The 19,869-nt window shown below is 41.6% G+C and overlaps 1 protein-coding gene across 1 annotated transcript; it reads right to left on the bottom strand.

The window, feature by feature from the left end:
* Positions 1-6,300: 6,300 nt before the first annotated feature.
* On the bottom strand, positions 6,301-19,073 carry LOC142079937 (uncharacterized). The gene is made up of 21 exons (XM_075144615.1): positions 19,051-19,073; positions 18,746-18,798; positions 17,110-17,202; positions 15,614-15,741; positions 14,793-14,936; positions 14,031-14,114; positions 13,307-13,474; positions 13,142-13,238; positions 12,822-13,045; positions 11,809-11,962; positions 11,525-11,733; positions 11,321-11,438; positions 10,952-11,157; positions 10,370-10,487; positions 9,506-9,675; positions 8,651-8,724; positions 8,446-8,573; positions 7,470-7,659; positions 6,892-7,033; positions 6,511-6,607; positions 6,301-6,374 (listed from the first exon to the last, which is right to left on the bottom strand). The coding sequence occupies exons 1-21, from the start codon at positions 19,071-19,073 to the stop codon at positions 6,301-6,303; spliced, it is 2,694 nt and encodes an 897-aa protein (XP_075000716.1).
* Positions 19,074-19,869: the final 796 nt, after the last annotated feature.

Here is a 19,869-nt window from a genome sequence, read left to right as displayed (position 1 = left end):
ACTGCTTCTGTGCCAGTGAACTAGACCTTGCCTATGCCCATTCTCTAGCCCCAGAAGTCCAGTGGCCACTACCTTATTTTAAATAGTTCGAGCTCTAGCACAAGATGGCTGCATCTAAGCTAACCTTGGGGAACAGGCCTTGTTCTGTCCTAAATGACTCCCTGTGCTGCAACAGGACCAAAGACCATGTCCAAGGAGGGGTTAGTTTACTAGAATAGGTTGTACTCTTGCACTGTTTAATTTGTTTGATCCCCTTTCAGGGGATCTCTCCTTGCACCTGCATGTGAGGGGGGGAAAAGTGACTGAGGTGTATGAGTAGGAGGTATAGGTTGGTTCAGTACCTGCCTGTGACTGGGATCTCCTAGGATCTGCCAGGTTTGTTTCTCCCTCCCAGAAAGAAATAAATTCTTGCTCTGCCTGACATAGAGCATGTCTATAAACCCCTTATTTTGTAATACTTCCCCTTGGCAGAGACATTTCACTGATCCAGAGGAAATAGTCTGAATTATTATATTATGATGGTTCAAGTCCTGCAGCTACTAATGTTGGATTTTATTTACTTTTCAATAAAATGGAATACAGTCAAGATTCTTCCTCTTTTCTCTTTCTTTTACCCCCAGGAATTTAGGATATTTAGTTGATATTAAAGAGACCAAGTTAAGTTCCCCATGAAGGGTATGAGATCTAGCCTCCAGGACTGTACATAAGGTCCATAAAGCCATATTGAATTTCAACAGCAACACCACAATAATCCATTAAACAGAGGCAAAAAAAGTGGAACCCTCATCTGAAAAAGTTGCACAAGTCACAGAAGTAGAGGACATCTTTCACAGACAAGCATCTTCTCTCAACGCAATACGTTAAAAATCTACATGGAAATAAAGGTAAAGTAGCAGCCCAACAATCACTGGAAGGCCATGGCTGAGGAATTAAATTACATTACTCTATCCTAAGGGATAGACTTGTTTACCATGCTAAAAAGAAAGAGATACAGGAGAGTGAACTGGGGTTAGTCCCAGACAATGAAGTGAACTCTTCTGGCCCCAAGAGCTCTCCCTTTTCCAGGTTAGCATGTCATTGAAATTCCTTACTAAGGTGGAGAGCAGAACATGGGTACTAAAGAAGAAACCACCACACCACTGTTTTCTACTGCATTGACAGTTTTCTTGTACAAGAAATTGGTACATGAAATCATGTAGTGATACTAGTCATAAAGCTGAAAGGGCAGCAGGTAAGTGCTCAAGTACTAAAGAAAAAAGGGATGAAGAAATTAATTAATTGAAACAGATTTTAGTATGTCAGGAAAGGCCTTGAGATACAGAAACCTGGCAATTTGGTTGAACTGCTGGTCCTTCACTCTCAGTTTACTGAAGAGATGATTTCGCCATCCTGCTGCTCCCAGAGTCAGTTGCTGCACACTACAAGTAGATATTTTGCCTGTTAAATAAGTGCTCCCAGACATTAAAAAAAAAAAGAAAAAAAAAACCAACACACTTTGCTTTGAGCCAGAGAGAAACAGCCCAGACCATGCCTATGCTCTCCCTGCCCAAAGACACTGGAGAGCAGTGCAGTGAAGCAGGCTGAAGGCAAGAGGAAAGATGAGCAAGGGGCACCAAATCATAGGTGAGATGGCTGGACCCCACCAGCTGCTTTCCTGAGGAGCTCTTCATGTTCAGAGCTGCGCCCTTGCCTCCGCCCTGGGTGAATTCCTGAGAAGGGACAAGGTGTGATTGCAAAGGTCGAGTGCTTAAAGTTTCAGAAGCCAGAGAAAAGAGGGACTTTTGCCCCACAGCCACTTCCTTTTATTAGGGAAGAATAAGGCAGGGCAGAGCAGGCAGTTACATGCAATGGATATTAGACAAGTTAACTCCTTTGGTGCCATCAGCCAGGCAGTTGGTGCTGCTGGAGAGAGTTGTTGCTACTATCAACACTGTGAGAGCAGGCTCTGGGTTTCTCCTCATACCTCAGAGACCAGAGGCTGTTCTGGTGCAGCTGGAAGTACATGATACTGCTTCATTTAGCAGAAGGCACACTGATGGAAAGGAGGAAGCCTAGTAGGTATGGTATTAGCCCAGGGTTCAGGAGATTCATACAGCTCCACTCTCCGGGGCAGGCTTTCCACCTGAGTTCAGGTGAGTGACAACTTCTCTGCCCACTGTATAAAAAGGGTGCAGCAATGTGTTGCCTGACAGCAGCAGTAATACCTAGATAAACACCTTGAAGATGTCAAGAAGGTCAAGTTCCCTCTTGGTGGGAAGAGCAAGTACCTCAGAGACAATATTCTCCAGTAGTTAAAAGCATCACGCATGGAAGAAGCTCCCCAGGCAAGCCCTGGCTCTGTGAGCGGCAGAGCTCACCCCCCCACCCCCAAAGCAGAGGGGAGCCCGGAGCCACCCCCCACCCACCGTGCTTTGAAATTCTACTCTGAGAAGCACCACATAGGTGCCAAGAGGTTTTATGGTTACACATTTGGGCTGCACATAGGTGTGTTTGGGGGGAAGAAAGCCTCCTGCTAAAGGGCTTCAGCCAGTTCCTTGGAGGAGCTGCTTATCTGGCAGCTGCCACAGCTCCACAGCCCCTCTGCCTAGGGATGCCAGGGGCCATCCCTCCAGCTCTGCATGGCAGGAGCTTAAAAAAAAAAAAAACAAACCCAAAAAACCAACACAACCCAAAAAACGAAACACACTACAACAAAAACAAAACCCAAAACAATCCACAATATACATACACCCCAGCTTCTAAGGAGCCAGTATCTGACTTACTTTTATTCCCCAACTTATTTGCTATACAACCACAAATGCTATTATTGCATTTAACAGATGGGAAATCCAGTTGTGGAGAGAAGTCCTAGCTCCCAATAAAGCAGCTTGTTTTTAATGAGCTATAGAATTTAAGTCCATCTGACCCCCCTCCCTGATAAAGCCCCTGACTTTTTGCTTCTTTATGCAGCAACACGAGCCTAGGCTTGCCGTTTTATCAGTACGCCAAGTACTGTGAGGAGACCAATTCAGCTTACTTCTGCTTTAAAGCATTTCTTTCAAAGCACGTGCCTGTCTGGGATTTGGGAATCTAGCTAACACTGTGTTTAGGTGTTTCTGGACTCACATGCACAAATGGCAACAGCATTATATAGGAGTGACTAGCTGAAGGCTCAAATAGACTGGTGGCAGAAGCCAAAACTTGAACCAAAGCTTCCCAAATCATTAGATCATTGTCAGAACATGTTTTCTTCTGAATATAGGTACATAGCATTTACTCTTTTACTAAGACATTGAGATTTAAAACAAAAAAGCAAAGCAATATACCAAAAGAGAAAATTAATTGAGCTAGAAAGTGTAAATGTCAATTTTCTTAGTTTTTCAGTATTAATAAGTTGTTGCTGCTTTAAATCACCAAAGCATAGTTTTGAAATACTAGCCATGTCATTGAATATAGACTATAATAAAAATGAGAGCTCTGCATTTCTATCAGTGATCAGATATAATGAGGCTACTTGTAGCACTGACTTATACCATTTATTTGAAGTGGAAATAACTGTCTGCAGTACACTTCTATTATTGTTCCTATTTTCCTATAAAAACAAATCACACCAGACTTCTCTTTTCCCTTAGACTTTTATCATTCACCTGTTGAAATTGCAGAAGACATTAAGCATAAACAAAGAAGATTGATCTCCTTTCAACTTGTGTTAACAGGGATATAAAAATAACATCCCAAATACCAGGGGGAAAAGCATGTGGTCATAAAATATCCACTTAAAAGCCAAAGAGGTGTTGATTCAACACTTGAAGAGGATTTTTTTTAATATATATATATATATATAACCAGGAAGGAAGTTCCTGAATTTTAGTATAAACAGACACCTCTGAGGTGGAGAGAGTATTACTATCATATCTTTAAAAGATTTTACTGATATTCAACTGGATTTTCTGTGTCTTGCATACTGTTGGAAAAATCTGTCAAGAAGGTTTATATAAACCCTAGTCCAACCATGGAGGAGAATTTCCTTGAATTTTCCAACATATCAAAAAGGTAAAGGACCATCTTATCTACTAACACTTCTCATTTTGCAAAATGGCACTAAGCAGAGCTTTTAGAAGAGCTGAAAAGTAGAGCCAGAGTTTACCTGGGCATCATCTTGCTTTTCAAAAACTCTTAAATCCCTGTCAACAGAAAAAGAATCTCAAGATATTGACAAATCTTATGAAAAGAAAAAGTACCTTAGGCAGAATTCTAAATACCAGACTTCTATTCCTAAGTGATGTTGTCCTCTAGTCTTCGTTTGAAGAAAGGAATCAGAAACCCAGGAAGCCACAACCGAGGCCAAGTTAACAGTACAGAAATAGGCTGCCCAGCCTCATGCTTGGTTCTCACAGCAGTCCCTAGTTGCCAAGTTTTTCCCCCTCACAGCTGTTAGAGGGGAGAAGATGGCTCAGGCTACCCAAGGCAGCCCATGCTGCGCTGGTAGAGCATTGTCATGGCAGATGAAGATTGCCGCTCACCTATCTGGAGAAAACATTGCATAAGTCTCATTTCTTGGGATACAGTCAGCATGATGTAAGACACACAGGGAAGTCACCATACCACTTAAAGTGCCCATACTTGTGTTCTGTTAGGTGCAAAACCCTGGCAGCATGTTATAGGTGTGTCCTTTGATTTCTCCATAGATTGTGCCTGCAGACTGAGGAACAGCTAGTACTTAACGCACTGTGTTAACGTAGGGGAAAACACTAAGCATGAAGTCACTGACCTGTCAAGCTTATATGTTCCGCATTTTCCTTTTATTCCCTTGCTGACATATTTACATCTCATTCCTCAATATCACAGCTCCATGGCTTTAGTCTTCACCTACTCAGGAGTAACAAAATAAGACTCCTTTAGCACACTAGCCTCCTCTATTGGAAAATTACTTGATGCACAGCTAGGGACTTGGCATATCTCTCATCATGAAGCCCACACAGATTTTTCCAGAAGTGATAGTAAAAGACATCTACTACAGATATGCTTAGCAGGCAACTGGAAGATAGACAAGAATTACAAACGTGAGCCTGTAATTATAGCACAAACTGTTTAGTCATGTCTCTGTACAGGTATTGTAGCAACAGAGCTATAATCTTTTAGACACCATGCTTTTTCACAAAGTGCAAATAGATTCACAAAATAGTTTCTTGCTCAAGTTAGCCTTCACAGAAATTCCCTGTAGTATAATTCTATGTAATATAAAGTTAAAAAGCAGACACCCATTATTGTATCTTTAGCCCTAAAGGATAATGATTCACGCCAAGCAATAGCTTTCCTTAGAACAGGAAAACACAATATTGAATCTGAACTGTTTTCACACAACTGTTCAGATGCAAAAAAGAAACCAAGAAATTTTCCTCCCATTAAAAAAACCAAAACAAAAAAAAAAAACAAAAAAAGACAGGATAATCTGACAGGAGCTCCTAAGCATCATGTTCTCTAGTAAGGAAGAATCCTCTAGTAAGGAAGAATCCTTAAAACTTTGTGGATAGAGTCCATGTATTAGCGTTATTACTACAAGTCTTCACAAAAAGTTTTTTTTCCTTTAGGCTGACAGCTTACTCAGCTAAGCTGTCACTGATGCTACCTGGGAGTGATTCCCCCCCAAATAGGGAAGACAACTTGACATTGTAGAGCCACAGCACTCCTGTGAGATCCACAGTTTACAGCTTTTCTGTTAATAGCCCCTATAGGATCAAGTATGTTCGACCCCATCTTGCTTCAAAAAACACTTTCCCTTACTGACATTAAGCTCCCTGCAATCCTTTGTTCATACTGAAGCTTTAAAAAAAGCTCAAAGTGATTTACAATTGACTTCACACCGGTTGCCACCTTCCTCCCCCTACCCCAAAACAGATGCTTCCAGCTGCAGAGTGACTAGACACAAGTTTTGGACATGTTAGCTGGGCAGACTAGGTCAGATGCAAGTCACACAAAAGACTAAGGGTTCAACACTGTAGAGGAACACAAGAGAGCAACACACTAATTTAACTTAAAGACAAAGATATGTCCATACTGGTTAGCTGACTCTTTTCTCAGTAGACACCATCAACATATTTTCCTAGTAGATACTTTTGAGATGTCCTTACTTGTAAGTCTGGGCAGGCTGTGCTTGCTTAGGCCACCTAACTGCAACTTCATAAAACTACATAGTTCTTGTTTAGTCTCTGTGGTGTATTCACCTACAGGGAGAAGAGACACATACAGAAACCTGTTACGTTACAACAGCGGTATGCTTGGTATTTCAGTAGTGTAATTTAAGATTGACACCAACCTCTGCTAGTCATTTTCCTTCCTAAGCAGCACAGCTCCAGATGACGCTTGCCCGTGTGGATGTGGTTCTGCACTGCGGTCTAGTGAGACATTTCAGCTTTTCATTCTCTGTACAGCACATGCTAGGACTAGGAGTCTGTCATCTGACACAGCTCCCGAGAGCCACGTTGCTGAACAAAGATTCAGGAGTGACTTGAGAAGTGCCCATTTTCTTACCAAGTCTGTGTTTCCCAGGATTGCATCTCCTTGGACAAAGAAACCCTGAAGGCTGTTGCATAGTGCTGCAGATCATCACACTGCAGTGGAAATACAGCTACAAGACAAGAATATTTATATTATGTGTAGAGGAGTCTTATCTGGCAAATATCTGGTATGTGTACTGACTCCAAAGGAGATGAACTAAACACTGCTAAGTGGCTACTAAGTGGCTAGTGTTTATTTACTACTCTTATAGTGTTATGCCTTCAAGGAGGTGGCCAGTAGCCCCAGGCTGCACCTGGCCAGCTGAGATCTTACACAGCATTTGCTGCATGCACAGCTCCAGGGTCACGTATTGGGACTGCCAACAACACATGACAGACCGGGGAGACATCTCACCTGCTCTTGTAGCAGAGTTGTGCCTTGTACAAAGGTGAACATCCTCACTTCAAATCTCTTTAGGTGCTGAGGAAATTTTACTCTGAGACTATAATTAACTTCATGGAAGACTGTTTTGTAGGAGTCTTCGCTGTTTTCACACCTTTTTTGAGAAAGTGAAAGACAACATATTTAATATAAGCCTTCATCACTTCAACCGGATCTTTAAACAAGTCAAGGAGATGGACTATGGAGGAACTTCCCTCTCTCCGTTTTCCTCTGGCCATAGGTGTATGGCTAGAGCCTTCCCCGTTCATAGTCCCTGCCTTTGGCCATAGTCAGGGTTGCTTCTTGTTCTTTCTTTCCAGCTGGAAGCTGTTAGCTAGAAGCACTTTTGTCCACCCTTATGACCCGCTGCCACCAGAAGGCATAGCCACCGTGCTGACACCGACATGCACTCCACAGCCTAGCAGCAATTGCCCATTCAGGACAAAACAATGCATCCAAGCCGATTTCTGTCCTCTTCCCCTTTCCTCCCAGCTAAGATAAGGGGCCTTGGGCTGAACGGTTACCAAATACAGGAGGGAAGCCCTCCTTACCCATTTATAAGGATGGGCCACTGAGGAAGGCTGTCCTGGCTTTGGGAGTTTGTAGCCCAACAGTCATCCAGGTTTAGTTCCAGTCTCGCATCTTCAGGCTGGAGGAGTTCAACTTCAAAATACAGTGCCTCCCTCAGGTATTTTACCACAGGATACTCCAATTCCTGATAGGGGTCTGAATAGGATTTGTCTAGAAGAGAATATTGATATTAGAGTTTTCTTTTTGCAGAGTAAGAATTCATGAACTCTGCTTCATTCTTCTTTCCACCACCATTTACTCTGGTACAGTAATGATAAAACCTGGGAGAGCATATGAATGTCAGCAAATAGGGATAGGATGGCAGAAAAATAAGAACTGGTAACGAAAGTAAAGATCTGAACTGTATTACTGAGTTCCCAGAAGAGAGCCATTCCTCCTTCTGCAAAAACCTATTGGAGTTAAGATGCTCATTCAAAACTGTCTCTAGAAAGATACTTAAAAAAATTATAAACATGCATCAGTGCCACTCCAGTCAGGGTGAGGGTTTGGTTCAGGCTTCAGTTAGCCTTTTCTGCCAGTGTAGTTACCATTTTACAGCAGTATTACATGTAGCTTCCTTCCCTGACACAGGTTACGATTATTTCGGTCAGTGCTAACTCTGCTTAGCAACACTTAGGGAGTTGATAGGGGAGAAAAGCTGATATCACACCCGCTACACAAAACTTTTAGCATGCCCAGACCAAGCAGGAAACCCATAGGAGTCTGATCCACTATAGATACTTGACCATTTGTATTGCATTCTGGAATGGAAAGCCTCTGTTAGAGGCCTTAAAGAGGTTTCTACTTCATCGTTGGCGATATTCAAAAGTCATCTGGATACAGTCCTGGGCAACTTGCTCTAGGTGGCCTTGCTTAAGCAGGGGGGGTTGGACAAGATGACCTTCAGAGGTCCCTTCCCACCTCAACCATTCTGTGAAGTCTAATCATAAATGTTACCTTTGAAAAGCTTCAATGAAAGAGCAAGGGAGCCAAAGCCTGGCTTAATACTGGGTGGTGGGTTCTTCTTAGATTCATATTGGACATCAACAGTTTGCTTGATTGCATATGAGCATACAAATTTCAGTCTGAGGGAAGAAGTTTAACATTAGATTTTAGAAACCAAAACACCTTGGACAACCTTCTTCTAGGGAATGACACTTACTGGTATACTGGTGTATCATTGCCAGGTCTGAAATAGAGTACATCGTTTTCATATGCCATAGTTGTGCTATTGAACTGAAAGATACAAATCATTGCAAACAGGACAGTTACATTAGAGTTTACTTCGGTTTTGACACAATATCCACATCCCTTCACTTGACTGGCAGATTGCCCTGAGCACAGTATGCTTAGGAATGGCCAGAAATTACCAGCCAACAGCCCTATGCCTACTGGACTAAAGCTGACTACAGCTGACAGCTATGCCATAGTCAAGAAGAAACAGATTATTAGCTAACAATACTTTGAACATGACCTTACACCCCAGAAAGGAGTGCACTGCGCCTAAGAGATCAGTTGTTTCTGTTGACAGAATCAGTGTCTAGCATAAGATGCAAAACTCGCAGAAGTAAGCTGCTTTTGCATTGACCTGAATTTGAGCATGATCTGATCCTTGGTTATTTTGACTGTTTTCTATCTATGCAGAACGCAGGTGGCAGGAACAAGACGGACTCTAGTCTTGGGCCAGGTAGTCATTAGAACACCTTATCAGCTTTTGCAAGGCATATGAGTGTATATCAACAGTGTAAACTCACATTCAACTCCGTTACTACACAATTTGGAGGTGTCAAACGGAAGGCTAGTTTCAGAAAGCACCTCTGGCCTTAAAAACAGTTTTTACCAAATAAGAACTTCTGCCCAACTGAATTTAGTATCCTCAGAAAAGGAGTATAGATTATTACTTATCAAAAAGTCAGCTATGACCTTCTTGCAGCTTCTGCTCAACTCTGAATTTCTGCCAGTTCTAGTAATAACCCTACCCCAATGCAGAGTAAAATTCACATGACTAAGGCCTTACCTTTCTGCTTGTTCCACAAGTGTTCACATTGAACTTGAAGGTTGCAGTCTTCTCTGTCACTAGACTGGGTTTACACTGTCTGTCCCTCAACACAAGCAGGCTGGTGTCCAGGTCTGCAATTCCTACCAATTTCACCGCAGTAATAACCACGGTGCCATTGGGCAGGCACTCTGAAAGAGAAAATACAGTTTTCCATACAAATCAGGACTCAAGCTCCTTTATTCTGTAGCCTAGCACAACAAAGAGGTTCTGCATGGATTTGCTAGCAAGTGTTTTGGCAGCTCATGAGGATTAAGTTTTGAGCAACACTCTGTTAAGCACTAACATTTGATTTTCTTCAAGCTAACTGCCAGTAGGAGTGCACTACATGGGTGAAGTGTGTGGTTTTACTCATATTTTTCCTCCCAGGTTCTCTCTTAAAGGGATTTTTCTAGCTAAGATATTCAATACATTCAATCCAGATGAGTAGCTTTGGAATGATTAATTTATGAGCTCCCTACCCCTAGCCCCCCCCCCCCAAAAAAAAAAGTAAAAAAAAAAAGAAACCCAAACCAACCCAAACAAAAAAACAACCCACCCAAAACAAAAAGCCCAAACCAACCCCAAAACCCCTTTAAGACCTTCATCCTTTTGGAGGTGTGAGGGGAAGTAGTTTCCCACCTCCTTCCCCTTCTCCTGTACTAGATAGGATAGTCACCCCAATCTGTACTTTGACTTGCCTGTGGCATATTACTTTGTAGGAAATCAGGCAGATGGGGTATCATGCAAATATAAACTCTAGAAACATTTCAGACTGCATGGGCTTATGTGACTTAGCTATGCAACTCAAAGAGCCTTAATAGCTAATCCCTAACATGTTATTACGTATTAGCTCTGAAGGTGAAAATCTGCAGGAAATTGAGAAGTCCCTCCTATTGGCCAAGGTGATGCCATCCTTCAAGGTTAAATGGAGCGAAGCCTTTATTCCAGAGGCATGAAAATCCTAGAGATGACAATCACAGGTTAAACGAGAATGAAAACACACTGTTCAACTAAAGTATGCAAAAACTAAGTAGGCAGGTTATCACAAGCCAAAGGTGCGATCAAAGTGCCTGATCAAAGTCAAATCCACAGGAGAGATTTTTTTAATCTAGAAGCTGACACAATGAGTTTTTTCAGCCGTTTTGCAATAGAGTGCAATACAAACTCCATTGCCTATACGATTGTCATTCAAGATAGCTCAGCCTTAAAGTGCCTGCAGAATGTTTTTTTTCTTGACTACTTCTGTCAATATTAACCAAGGAAAATTAAAGTGTGCTTCCAAGGGCAGAAAATAGTCCTCCATTAATCCTTTGAAGCCTGTCTCAAAGGGAAGTATTATTTTATGACCTTCAAGGACATAGTGTATCATGTTCATATCTCACAGCTAGAGCATGCCTTTTAATAGCTACATGCTAGCATCCTTACCTCATAGTTCACATGGGAAGAAAGGAAAGGGACAGAGATTGCCAAGTGAGTGCCATTGTCCTTCAGGCTGTAATTGTACTTCTGCACAGCCTCTGGGGTCAGGCGCCAGTCTGAAATGAAGGGTAGCCAGTTTTGGTCCACATTCCCACGAGTGATAATGAGATGAAGGTTCCTCCCATCACAAAATCCTCTTGCGCTGGGCAGTACTGTAATACAGTCGAGAGTCAGCCAGCATGCTATGTCAGTCAGCCATGTCAGAGTTTAATAGGGCTATTTAGGACTGACAGTATCCCTGGCTGATGTAAGCCCAGTCAACAGCTGAGTTCACAGCCAGGTTAGTACAGTTTTGCTCAAGTTCCACTAGTTTACCTGCATCTTTAACAGTGGACACTGTTATGACTGGAACAGTGAAGGTCTCCCTTGTTGGATGGGTTATGAATGCAAGTGTGACATTCAGGGTGTATGATCTCACGTCTGCTGTCATGTACTAGGGAAACCATATTTAGAAATAAAAATCACCAAGTGACATCATCATTTCTATACCATGGTATGCTGCAGTATGTTAGTACACACCTCTTTCTTAATGCTTGGTGCATCAAACGGAACTTGTATTACATAGGCTTTGCTTCCATTAGCATATCTGATCTCATATGTTAGATATCCGTGCTGAACAGCTTCAGGTACAGCAACAGTTGCCCCCTCAATGGTTAAGTTCACAAGCTCCACATCTGGGAGGAATGTTCCCACTGTCACATTCATTAGCCTCGCACTCAGATTTGAGTCTGAAAAGGAAGACAGTAACATTAAGCTCTTATCAGTACTAAAACCTTCAGTAAATTCAATGTTAGGCTACTTACTGTTGGTTATAGCAATTTCTACTTGTTCAAATGGTGTTTCTATTTCCTTGATGATAGTATGTTTGGTTAGTCCCCATTTGTTATCTTCCCACTGATGTTCCAAGAACAGGTTGATGGTGTATTTTGCCCCATGCTGTCCACTGCTCACAGAAGTCTAGAATTTCAAATCAACACCCTTTGATTAATATGATTTTACATTGAAGTTAAAGTTGCATTGTAGCATCTCAAGGTCTAGCTAGAGCTCCAAACAATTGTCCTTCTCAACTTTGTGGACCTGCTTTGATATTGGGAGAGAAGTCTGTGAAAAAAGCACCACCTCTGAGGAATCATGAACTCTTAAGTGACACTTACTATATCACTATTATTGGCACTTGCTGTATCACTATTATGGGCTCTATTTTTGCTTAAGAGTTTAAGATTATCTCAGAACATTCAGGAGACTTCCTTTTGAAAATTGTCCCCTGCTCCCAAGTTTCAAAGCAATAGGGGCCTTTCACCAGTGAAAGGGCTCCTCCTGCAACTTCCTTTGAAGTTCATTTGTTACAACATTTGCCAAGGATTCAGGCCACTCCAAGCAACTAGATTTAGATCTACAGTCTCAGCCCATCCCAATATCATACGGTCTGGTGGACAAATAGGTTGTTCCTATTCTCTTAAATGGTCTGTGTAAAATACAACAGAACCCATGCATGCTTTACAGTCCAGTTAGGACTGTCTCCAGGGAGTATGACATCAGGACTAAAAGGTGAAAGCTCTGCATTAACCTGAGGAAGGAGACAAAGCAATAGTTCTGTATAGGATTCTATCCATCTGTGCTTGTAAGAAAAGAAATTCTTCACCAAGTGGTGCTTACAAGAGCTATCTTTGGTCAGGACTTTTGGGATTTTTAATATATCCTTTCTTCCCCCTCACCCCCATCCTTCATTTGGAAGGAACAGGATGAAGAATTATTCCTTCCCAGAAAAAAAGAACAGAAAGAGCACTTTACCTGCCATCTAACATAAATTACTAACCTTGTAATAGCCACCTTCTGCACCTATTGGTATCTTCATTGTAATTGCATTTAAGTCATTCGATAACACGTATTTCCTGGAAGCCATTTCTTTGGTAGAGAGTTTGCGTAGATCCACACCAGCTTCAACAAGCACATCTTTAAAGCTAGTTGCTCCAGCAGAGAGCGGCTGAATATATTTTGGAACAGTCCAGATGATTGTTTTGTTAGTGTAGTCCACACCATCTTAGCAACAAGATATGAAAGCTGTCAGCTCATTACTCTAGTTGTAAGTCAGTCCCTGTACATTGAAACACTGAAGTAAGGTACCGCATTTCTCACCTACAGGACATGCCACAGCAGTATCCACCATCATGATCATCCATCGCTGCTTGTAAAATGTACTTGATCTCACTGCAGAAAAGGTAATTCCCTGAGCCTGTAGGAAGAAATCTGGTTAGACCTACACATCCTGGCAGCTTGCTGGGCCAAAACGAGCATACCAACCTCAACCAGCTGAACCTGCACAGCAGTGTATGGTATTCGCAGCAGAACCCTGGTGTCTGTGGTGTTGAGTCCGTAGCCTGCACTCCAAGCATCGCTCACAAGCAGAGCCTTTTTTTCTTCTGGCTGATGAAACACTATTTGCCATATTGAGGCTTCTCCTGCTTTTGCCTACCCAGAGAAAGTCATCAGCAGTTTAAACATTCTGTTCAAAGTAACTTCTTATTTACCACATTGAATGATTTATTGTATTGAACTGCCCAGCAGTTTTGTTGCCTTATTCTAAATACTGCTAGTGTGATACTGCTCCAGCCTTCCCTGCTCAGCCTCTCACATACAGAAAACTTTCCATATTAAGAGCATTGGAGATTAACTGCACTGCTGCATTGCAAATATAGGGTCCAAGAAAAAAGCCTGTCCACAGTTCACTCCTGGTCCATGATGTCTTAGAGACAGTTTTTGTTGCACAGTCTCTTGCCTGGGGAAGACCTGATTTCTAGGCTCTTTGAGAAATCAGTTTCCATTTCTTCCTTGGAGACATGACCTACAGATGTCTGTATTTCTAACGTATAAAATCTCTGTGCTAAAACCATTTGGAACAAAAGTTCTGCCCTTCCTACTTAAGTGCTTTTTGAAAGGACATTTTATACTGTGCAGACATAGAATAGAAGGATGTTGTGCCAGAAGTAGCACTAGCTTTTACTGGGAAGAAAACCTGTAGTTTTACCTCTGGAAAGGCAAGAGTCCAGTCCTCAGGTTCATCTTGAATGAAGTCTTTTACAGTCTGTGGAACCTCCCTCCTGACAGAAACCTAAAGGGAAAAAGCCTCTGTAAGGGGTTTGATGGTGGCACTTGTCTACTGTCTCCAACACCCTGTAAGTCTTTTTCAGTACTTTCAGAACATTACAGGATTGAGAAGGGAGACTAGCATTTCTTAAAGGGAGGTTCCCACCCCTTTCAAGTAAAAAAAAAATTGGCATAAAATGCCATCATGCATGGTGCATTATCTATAGTACACTTGATTTCAGCTTCTTTTTATTTTTAGTATATCTTCCCGTTTCTACTTCCAGTTAAAGCCCATATCCTCTTCAAAGGAGAGTCCTTTCTCCCCTCTGCTCTCTCTTTTCCCCAGCAAATTCAGTAGGGAAACTTCCTTCAGAAAGTATACATTTCTGCTATCATCTCAAATAAGATTTGTTGAGGCAACATTCAGTGAGTTCAATCCGTTAGCTCAACCTTTTGAATATTATTTCACAACTGTACTGGCTATTAATGTTGGCTAGTAGGCTATATAAGCATAATATAAATGTGTCACTAAACTCAAGACGCATGCTGTGCATTCACTACTGAGCTGCTCATGGTGAGGCATTCAAATTCTGTTTCCAATACACATTCACAGTACCTAAAAAGTTTCCAAAGAGAGCATCTTTGAGTATTTACCTTCTTACCTTATTTTAAATACCTTCCTATTTGTAATTCCAGTGCTTACCTCCATGTAGTTACTTTCACATACTACCTCTCTCAGACTCCATGGCCCATAATGGCAACTTGCACTCTTCAGATCAGTTGCAGCATTTTTCATATCAGGAGTATACGATGCTTTGATTTGTATAGTTACTGTGAACACATCTTTCTGCATGGACACAGGGAGCACTTGCTTGTTAGACCAATTTTTCCTAGTTAGGCACCACCTAACCTTGTGAATTAAGAATAACTTACAAAATCCACCCACCAGCCTCTGCACAGAAAAGCAACTCCATACTGAAGCATTACTGCTTTCTGTTTGGTTAACTACATAGGCTATATGTCTATAGGTGTATAGCTACATAGCAACAAAAATACTTTGGGGAGCAGCTTCAACCTTTCACATAGCCCCAGAGCTGGACAAAAAAAAAGCTCCCTGAAATATAGCTGATCTTGTGTTTTGTGACATAATAGCAGTGAGCAAGCAACACAAGCAGCCAAAGCTTTTGAGCTTTTACCCTAACATGTCTCAGACACTAAATACTAGAGCAGAGTGCAACACAGCTGCCAGACAGAACTCCCTATTCTTACCAAAAGAAAACAGTTGCCCTTTAAGGGCATATGTGATATGCTGCTTCATGCGTCCATCTATAGGCCATTCAAATGTCAATACCATGGAATATTATCAGACCTTTGGATACATTTGAGGAGAATTAAATAATTTTCTGCTAATAGATGTTCAAGATATTACAACACCTCAATTAATACCTAACAATAATTTGGCAATCTTTTGCATCAAGGTCATATACAACAGCACTGTAGTCAAAATGCCTATAATAGACTTACCTCTAAACGGGAATGGCAGCTTAGTGCAGAAGCACGAAACTCAATGTTACTCCAGTTGCTGTAAGTTACTGTATAACCACACTGTGATGCCATGGCCTCATCTAGCTCCCAGGCTATGCCAGATTGATCTATGGGCAATTAGTGAAGAACAATATTAATGAGTATAATTCCTGCTCCGCAAAGTCCCTCAGCAACCTGCCCTTGTCCCAGGGTTCAGCTGACCCTGCTCCAGTACAGTCCAGCTGCATGCCCTGGGCTCAGACATAAGAGAGAATTGCAAAGTGGTGAAAAAGAGCTGTAACAAAGTCTATAGGAAGTAAGAAAGGTAGAATTACAGACAGCCTGGGACAGGGAACACTAGCAGCTCAAGGACTGAAGATGAAAAAAATCTCCAACATGTAAAGATATTAAATCCTAAAGAGGCAAAAACCCCAGTAAGCACAGAACAGTCAGTTAGGTCATCAATGTCGAAGTTATCAGGATTGACAGATGATGACAGCCTAGCAACATCAGGAGTCTGATCTGTGGCTGGCACAGGCCATGTTTCTCTGATGTCTGCCTGGCCAACAGAGTCTCTTCAAGGGTCTAACCAGGATGACGAGCACACTAAAACTTAGCCTGGGTTTTTCTAGGCTATAAAACTGTCCTTGTCAGCTTTTTTTTTTTTAAAAAAAAGAAAAAAAATCTTTCTTTTCCAAAAAGAATTGCTTTTTATTTTCAAGCTATACATATCCCAAATGCAGAGTGTCTTTATGTATGGATGAAGATGCCTGAACAAAGAACACACATTAAGTGGGTTTTTACACAAGTTTAATATTCTAGACAGATAGATGTTATGTTATGGACTATATCTAGTTAGACAGCTAACTAGCATGGAGAACTAGTTCAAGGCTGAGTTTACATTTTATGCATATAATCTTACACCTGATGATGTTTATAGCCCAAAAGTTATCTCACTCTGCGCTTCCAGGGCACTCTGTGGTGCTTTTCACTCAAATGCACCACTTGTTGATTACTAAGCCTATAGCCAGAGGGCCCAGCTAATTTTTCTTAACTTCATTAAGAATTTATATACCTCCACCAGGTCCCTTAGCTGTAAGCAAAGAAAGTGGAGAGCCACTAGTGCAAAATCAGCAATGTAGTGCCAGCTTCAGCCGGTGAATTTTCAGAATAGTATGTGCTGTTACTGGGGAACATTTTTACCAGGAGGGAAATGCACCAGCATTAACATGCCTAGAAACTACTATGTGCATTTTCATTTGAGTCCAAAGATAACCATGAATAGACGGTATTGCTAAGTTATCACTCAACAAGGCTATAGGATAGGTTATACAGAAATAAAGCTAGCATTTGGCTGTTACTTACAATGAGGTGCAACCTACTAAGCTCTGTGATCTTAGTATAATCCAGGGAATTCTAGCATAGGAGGACGTCAGAGAGTTTTAAACATTTCACCATGTGTAATTTCCTCTCCAAGTTCTTCTATATCAACTTACCAACAACAGAAAAAGTTAAGTATTTGTCCTCAAAGTATTCTGCACTCAGTGTTATACGCAAAAGGTTCCCCAAGCACTCTGAATTCATGGGTCCTGTGTTGAACATATTGAAAGGCTAGTAAATAGGGGATTAAAGGTAACATATAAATAGAAATTTATTACTTCCTAGACTGCTTTATAAAGTCAGTGTTGCGACAGTCATATTCTAGCACATCTGGCCATGAGGTGTTAGAGGGGTTTCTTTTTTTTTTTAAATCAGCAATACTTCCCAGAGAAAAGCCAGCTCTGAAATTAGTATTCCAATAGTAACTGCCTGGTCAGCTGGCAATGCTACCTGCAGCAGCCAGTCACGGAAATAAGATTTTGGAGCAGGGACAAGAAAGTACTGAATGGGTTGCCCCAATCTGAACACCTTAAATGGAATAAAACAGAAGAAGAAAGTTAAGGAAGTCCTCCCTCCTTCCTGAAAAAGGAGAAAAAACCCTAGAAAACCCCAAACCCCAACCAACCAACAACAAAAAAAAGCCCCAAACCCACACACACCTACTCACAAAAGGAGCCACAAGCCAAGTCAGGATGGGGAGCAGCCGCACCAGCGACCCATCAGCCTACCCTGTTCACCTGCCCAAGTACCAGTACCAGAAGCCAGTTGGCTTATACTGGGAAAGGACCACACAGGAGCAAAGAGGATGGCTTGAAAAGCTCAAGTCCCAAGCTATCACCACAGCATAAACCAGGCTATGGCTGCCAAACCTCTTAAAGGCAGGGAGCAGGTACAAACTATTCTAAATGTAGGACTGGAGACCAGAGAAGACTTTTCATTTGACATATATTTCTAATAAACTGGGATTTGTTGTTTCAAACAACAAATCTATGGCATAGTGAGCTAATGCCAGCTAGACCTTTCATAGTAACAGCACATTTCAAGGGCTTTTTCTTAAGGACTTCAGCACTATACCCTTAAGTTAACCAGAGATGCCAGAGCTGGTCATACTAGGGAACATCAGACAGATGCTGGCAAACATGACCTTATTCTGCCCATATTCCAAGCTACCAACTTGATTCAATGCAGAAGCTATATTAATTGCTTCAAGCTGGATAAAACCTCCTCCAGTATCTTTTTACTTTGATCTTTGGTAAATGTTAATGTGTTTATACAACACCTGCAGTGAGTAGGGCAGATAGTCCTAGAACCAGCTCTCTGTATCTGCTGTTCCGGGACCAGCTCTGTTTTGTGAGGAAGAAGTTAAAGCAGACAACAGTTTTGGTTAAGAAAACTGTTTCTTCTCAAGCAAAGCAAAGATATATTTATAGTATTTAAAATACATATTACATATTGTATGGTCAATAACAATAACTAGGCTCAAGAAAACAAGAACAGCAATAAAGTCCCTATTAATTCATCAGTGCTTGTTACCAGAGTGAGGAAAGGTAGAAACATTTGCTTAATGTAGTGGTACATAAACCTAAAGCATGGCTGTGAGTAGTTACCAACAGACACCTCTATGTTTGGAGTTTCTCAGAAAAATGTGCAAGTATGTCTGCCATACGCTTCTGAAACACACACACAAACACAGATATCACCTATGAAAAAGCCTGGAGATTGTTATGTGAAAGCAGTTTACAGCAACATTACCTGATCTCTCTTGGGTCCATATTTCAGAGATTAATAACCCTATTAGTAACAACCTGTAAGAGAAGACAGGCATTAGCAGTAGCTTCAGCTGTGACAACAGCTTGCTGATGAATTTCTGTGCTCAGAAAGTTCCGGTCTGGATATTAAACTATTCTTAAGTTTAGACCTACAGGTCTAGACTTGGGAATTGTAAAATAGTATTTCCTTGGTCACCACAAGAAAGTTAGGGAAGGTAAATCAGAGAAGTTAATATATTTGATGCCTTAGATAAGACCATTTATGTTTAGCATCCATGAAGCTCTCACCTCTGAACCAGACTCAGCTCCATTGTGCATTTGCTCAGCCTCTACCGGTGGTGCTTTTTCCTTTATAGTCACATACACACAAAAATGTCCTTCATCAGCTTTGCATAGAAATCAAAGCCTTTCTGACTTCTCAGAGTCTTAGGTTAAATAGGAAGGCTGCACCTTTATACTGATGAAACTAATTTTCAGCTGTTTACCCTCCTAACTACAGACCTATAATTCATGTCACCTGTTCATTTGCTTTACTGATTAAACCTGCTCCTACCTAGGTCCCCCCCCATTTTGATGGTTGCTAGCTCCCAACTAGCAGGTTGTCAGGGGGCAGTGGGATAACTGGTGCTGTCCTGGTAAAGCATGTGGCAATTCATTGTTTCAGAGTTACTTTTCTTCACCCTGTCTCCTCTGTGGAGGATTTTGCATAGCCTTCCCCAGACAACTGAAGTCTGCTAGAGGCAACTGTGTAAACTGCAGCTTTAAGGCAACTGGTATAACAAAAAAGGGAAGAAACTGTTGATCTTTAAGGTAAGTGGTCAAACCTAACAGTAAAAGGGAACCCAGCTGCAGGCTGATGAGTGCCACAAACTAAATGAAGACTTTTATTACTGGGTGACCTGTGGGACACCTAGACTAGAAACCATCCCCAAATTTGGGGAAAATTAATCCCAAAACTGTGGAGGAGTGGATCTGACCACAAACAGATCAGAGAAAAGGACCCTGTCTTTGCTGCCTGCTGAAGACAGAGGAGTTACACCTGTGGCCCTGGGTCCGCTTCAGTGACGGTTTCCCATTGTCATTAACGTGGGTGCACCCTGGTCACCG

This window comes from Calonectris borealis, chromosome 3, assembly GCF_964195595.1.
Source record: "Calonectris borealis chromosome 3, bCalBor7.hap1.2, whole genome shotgun sequence".
Classification (NCBI taxonomy): Eukaryota; Metazoa; Chordata; class Aves; order Procellariiformes; family Procellariidae; genus Calonectris; species Calonectris borealis.
Note: the sequence above shows the minus strand (reverse complement) of the source record. Positions and strands in the feature narration are given on the sequence as shown.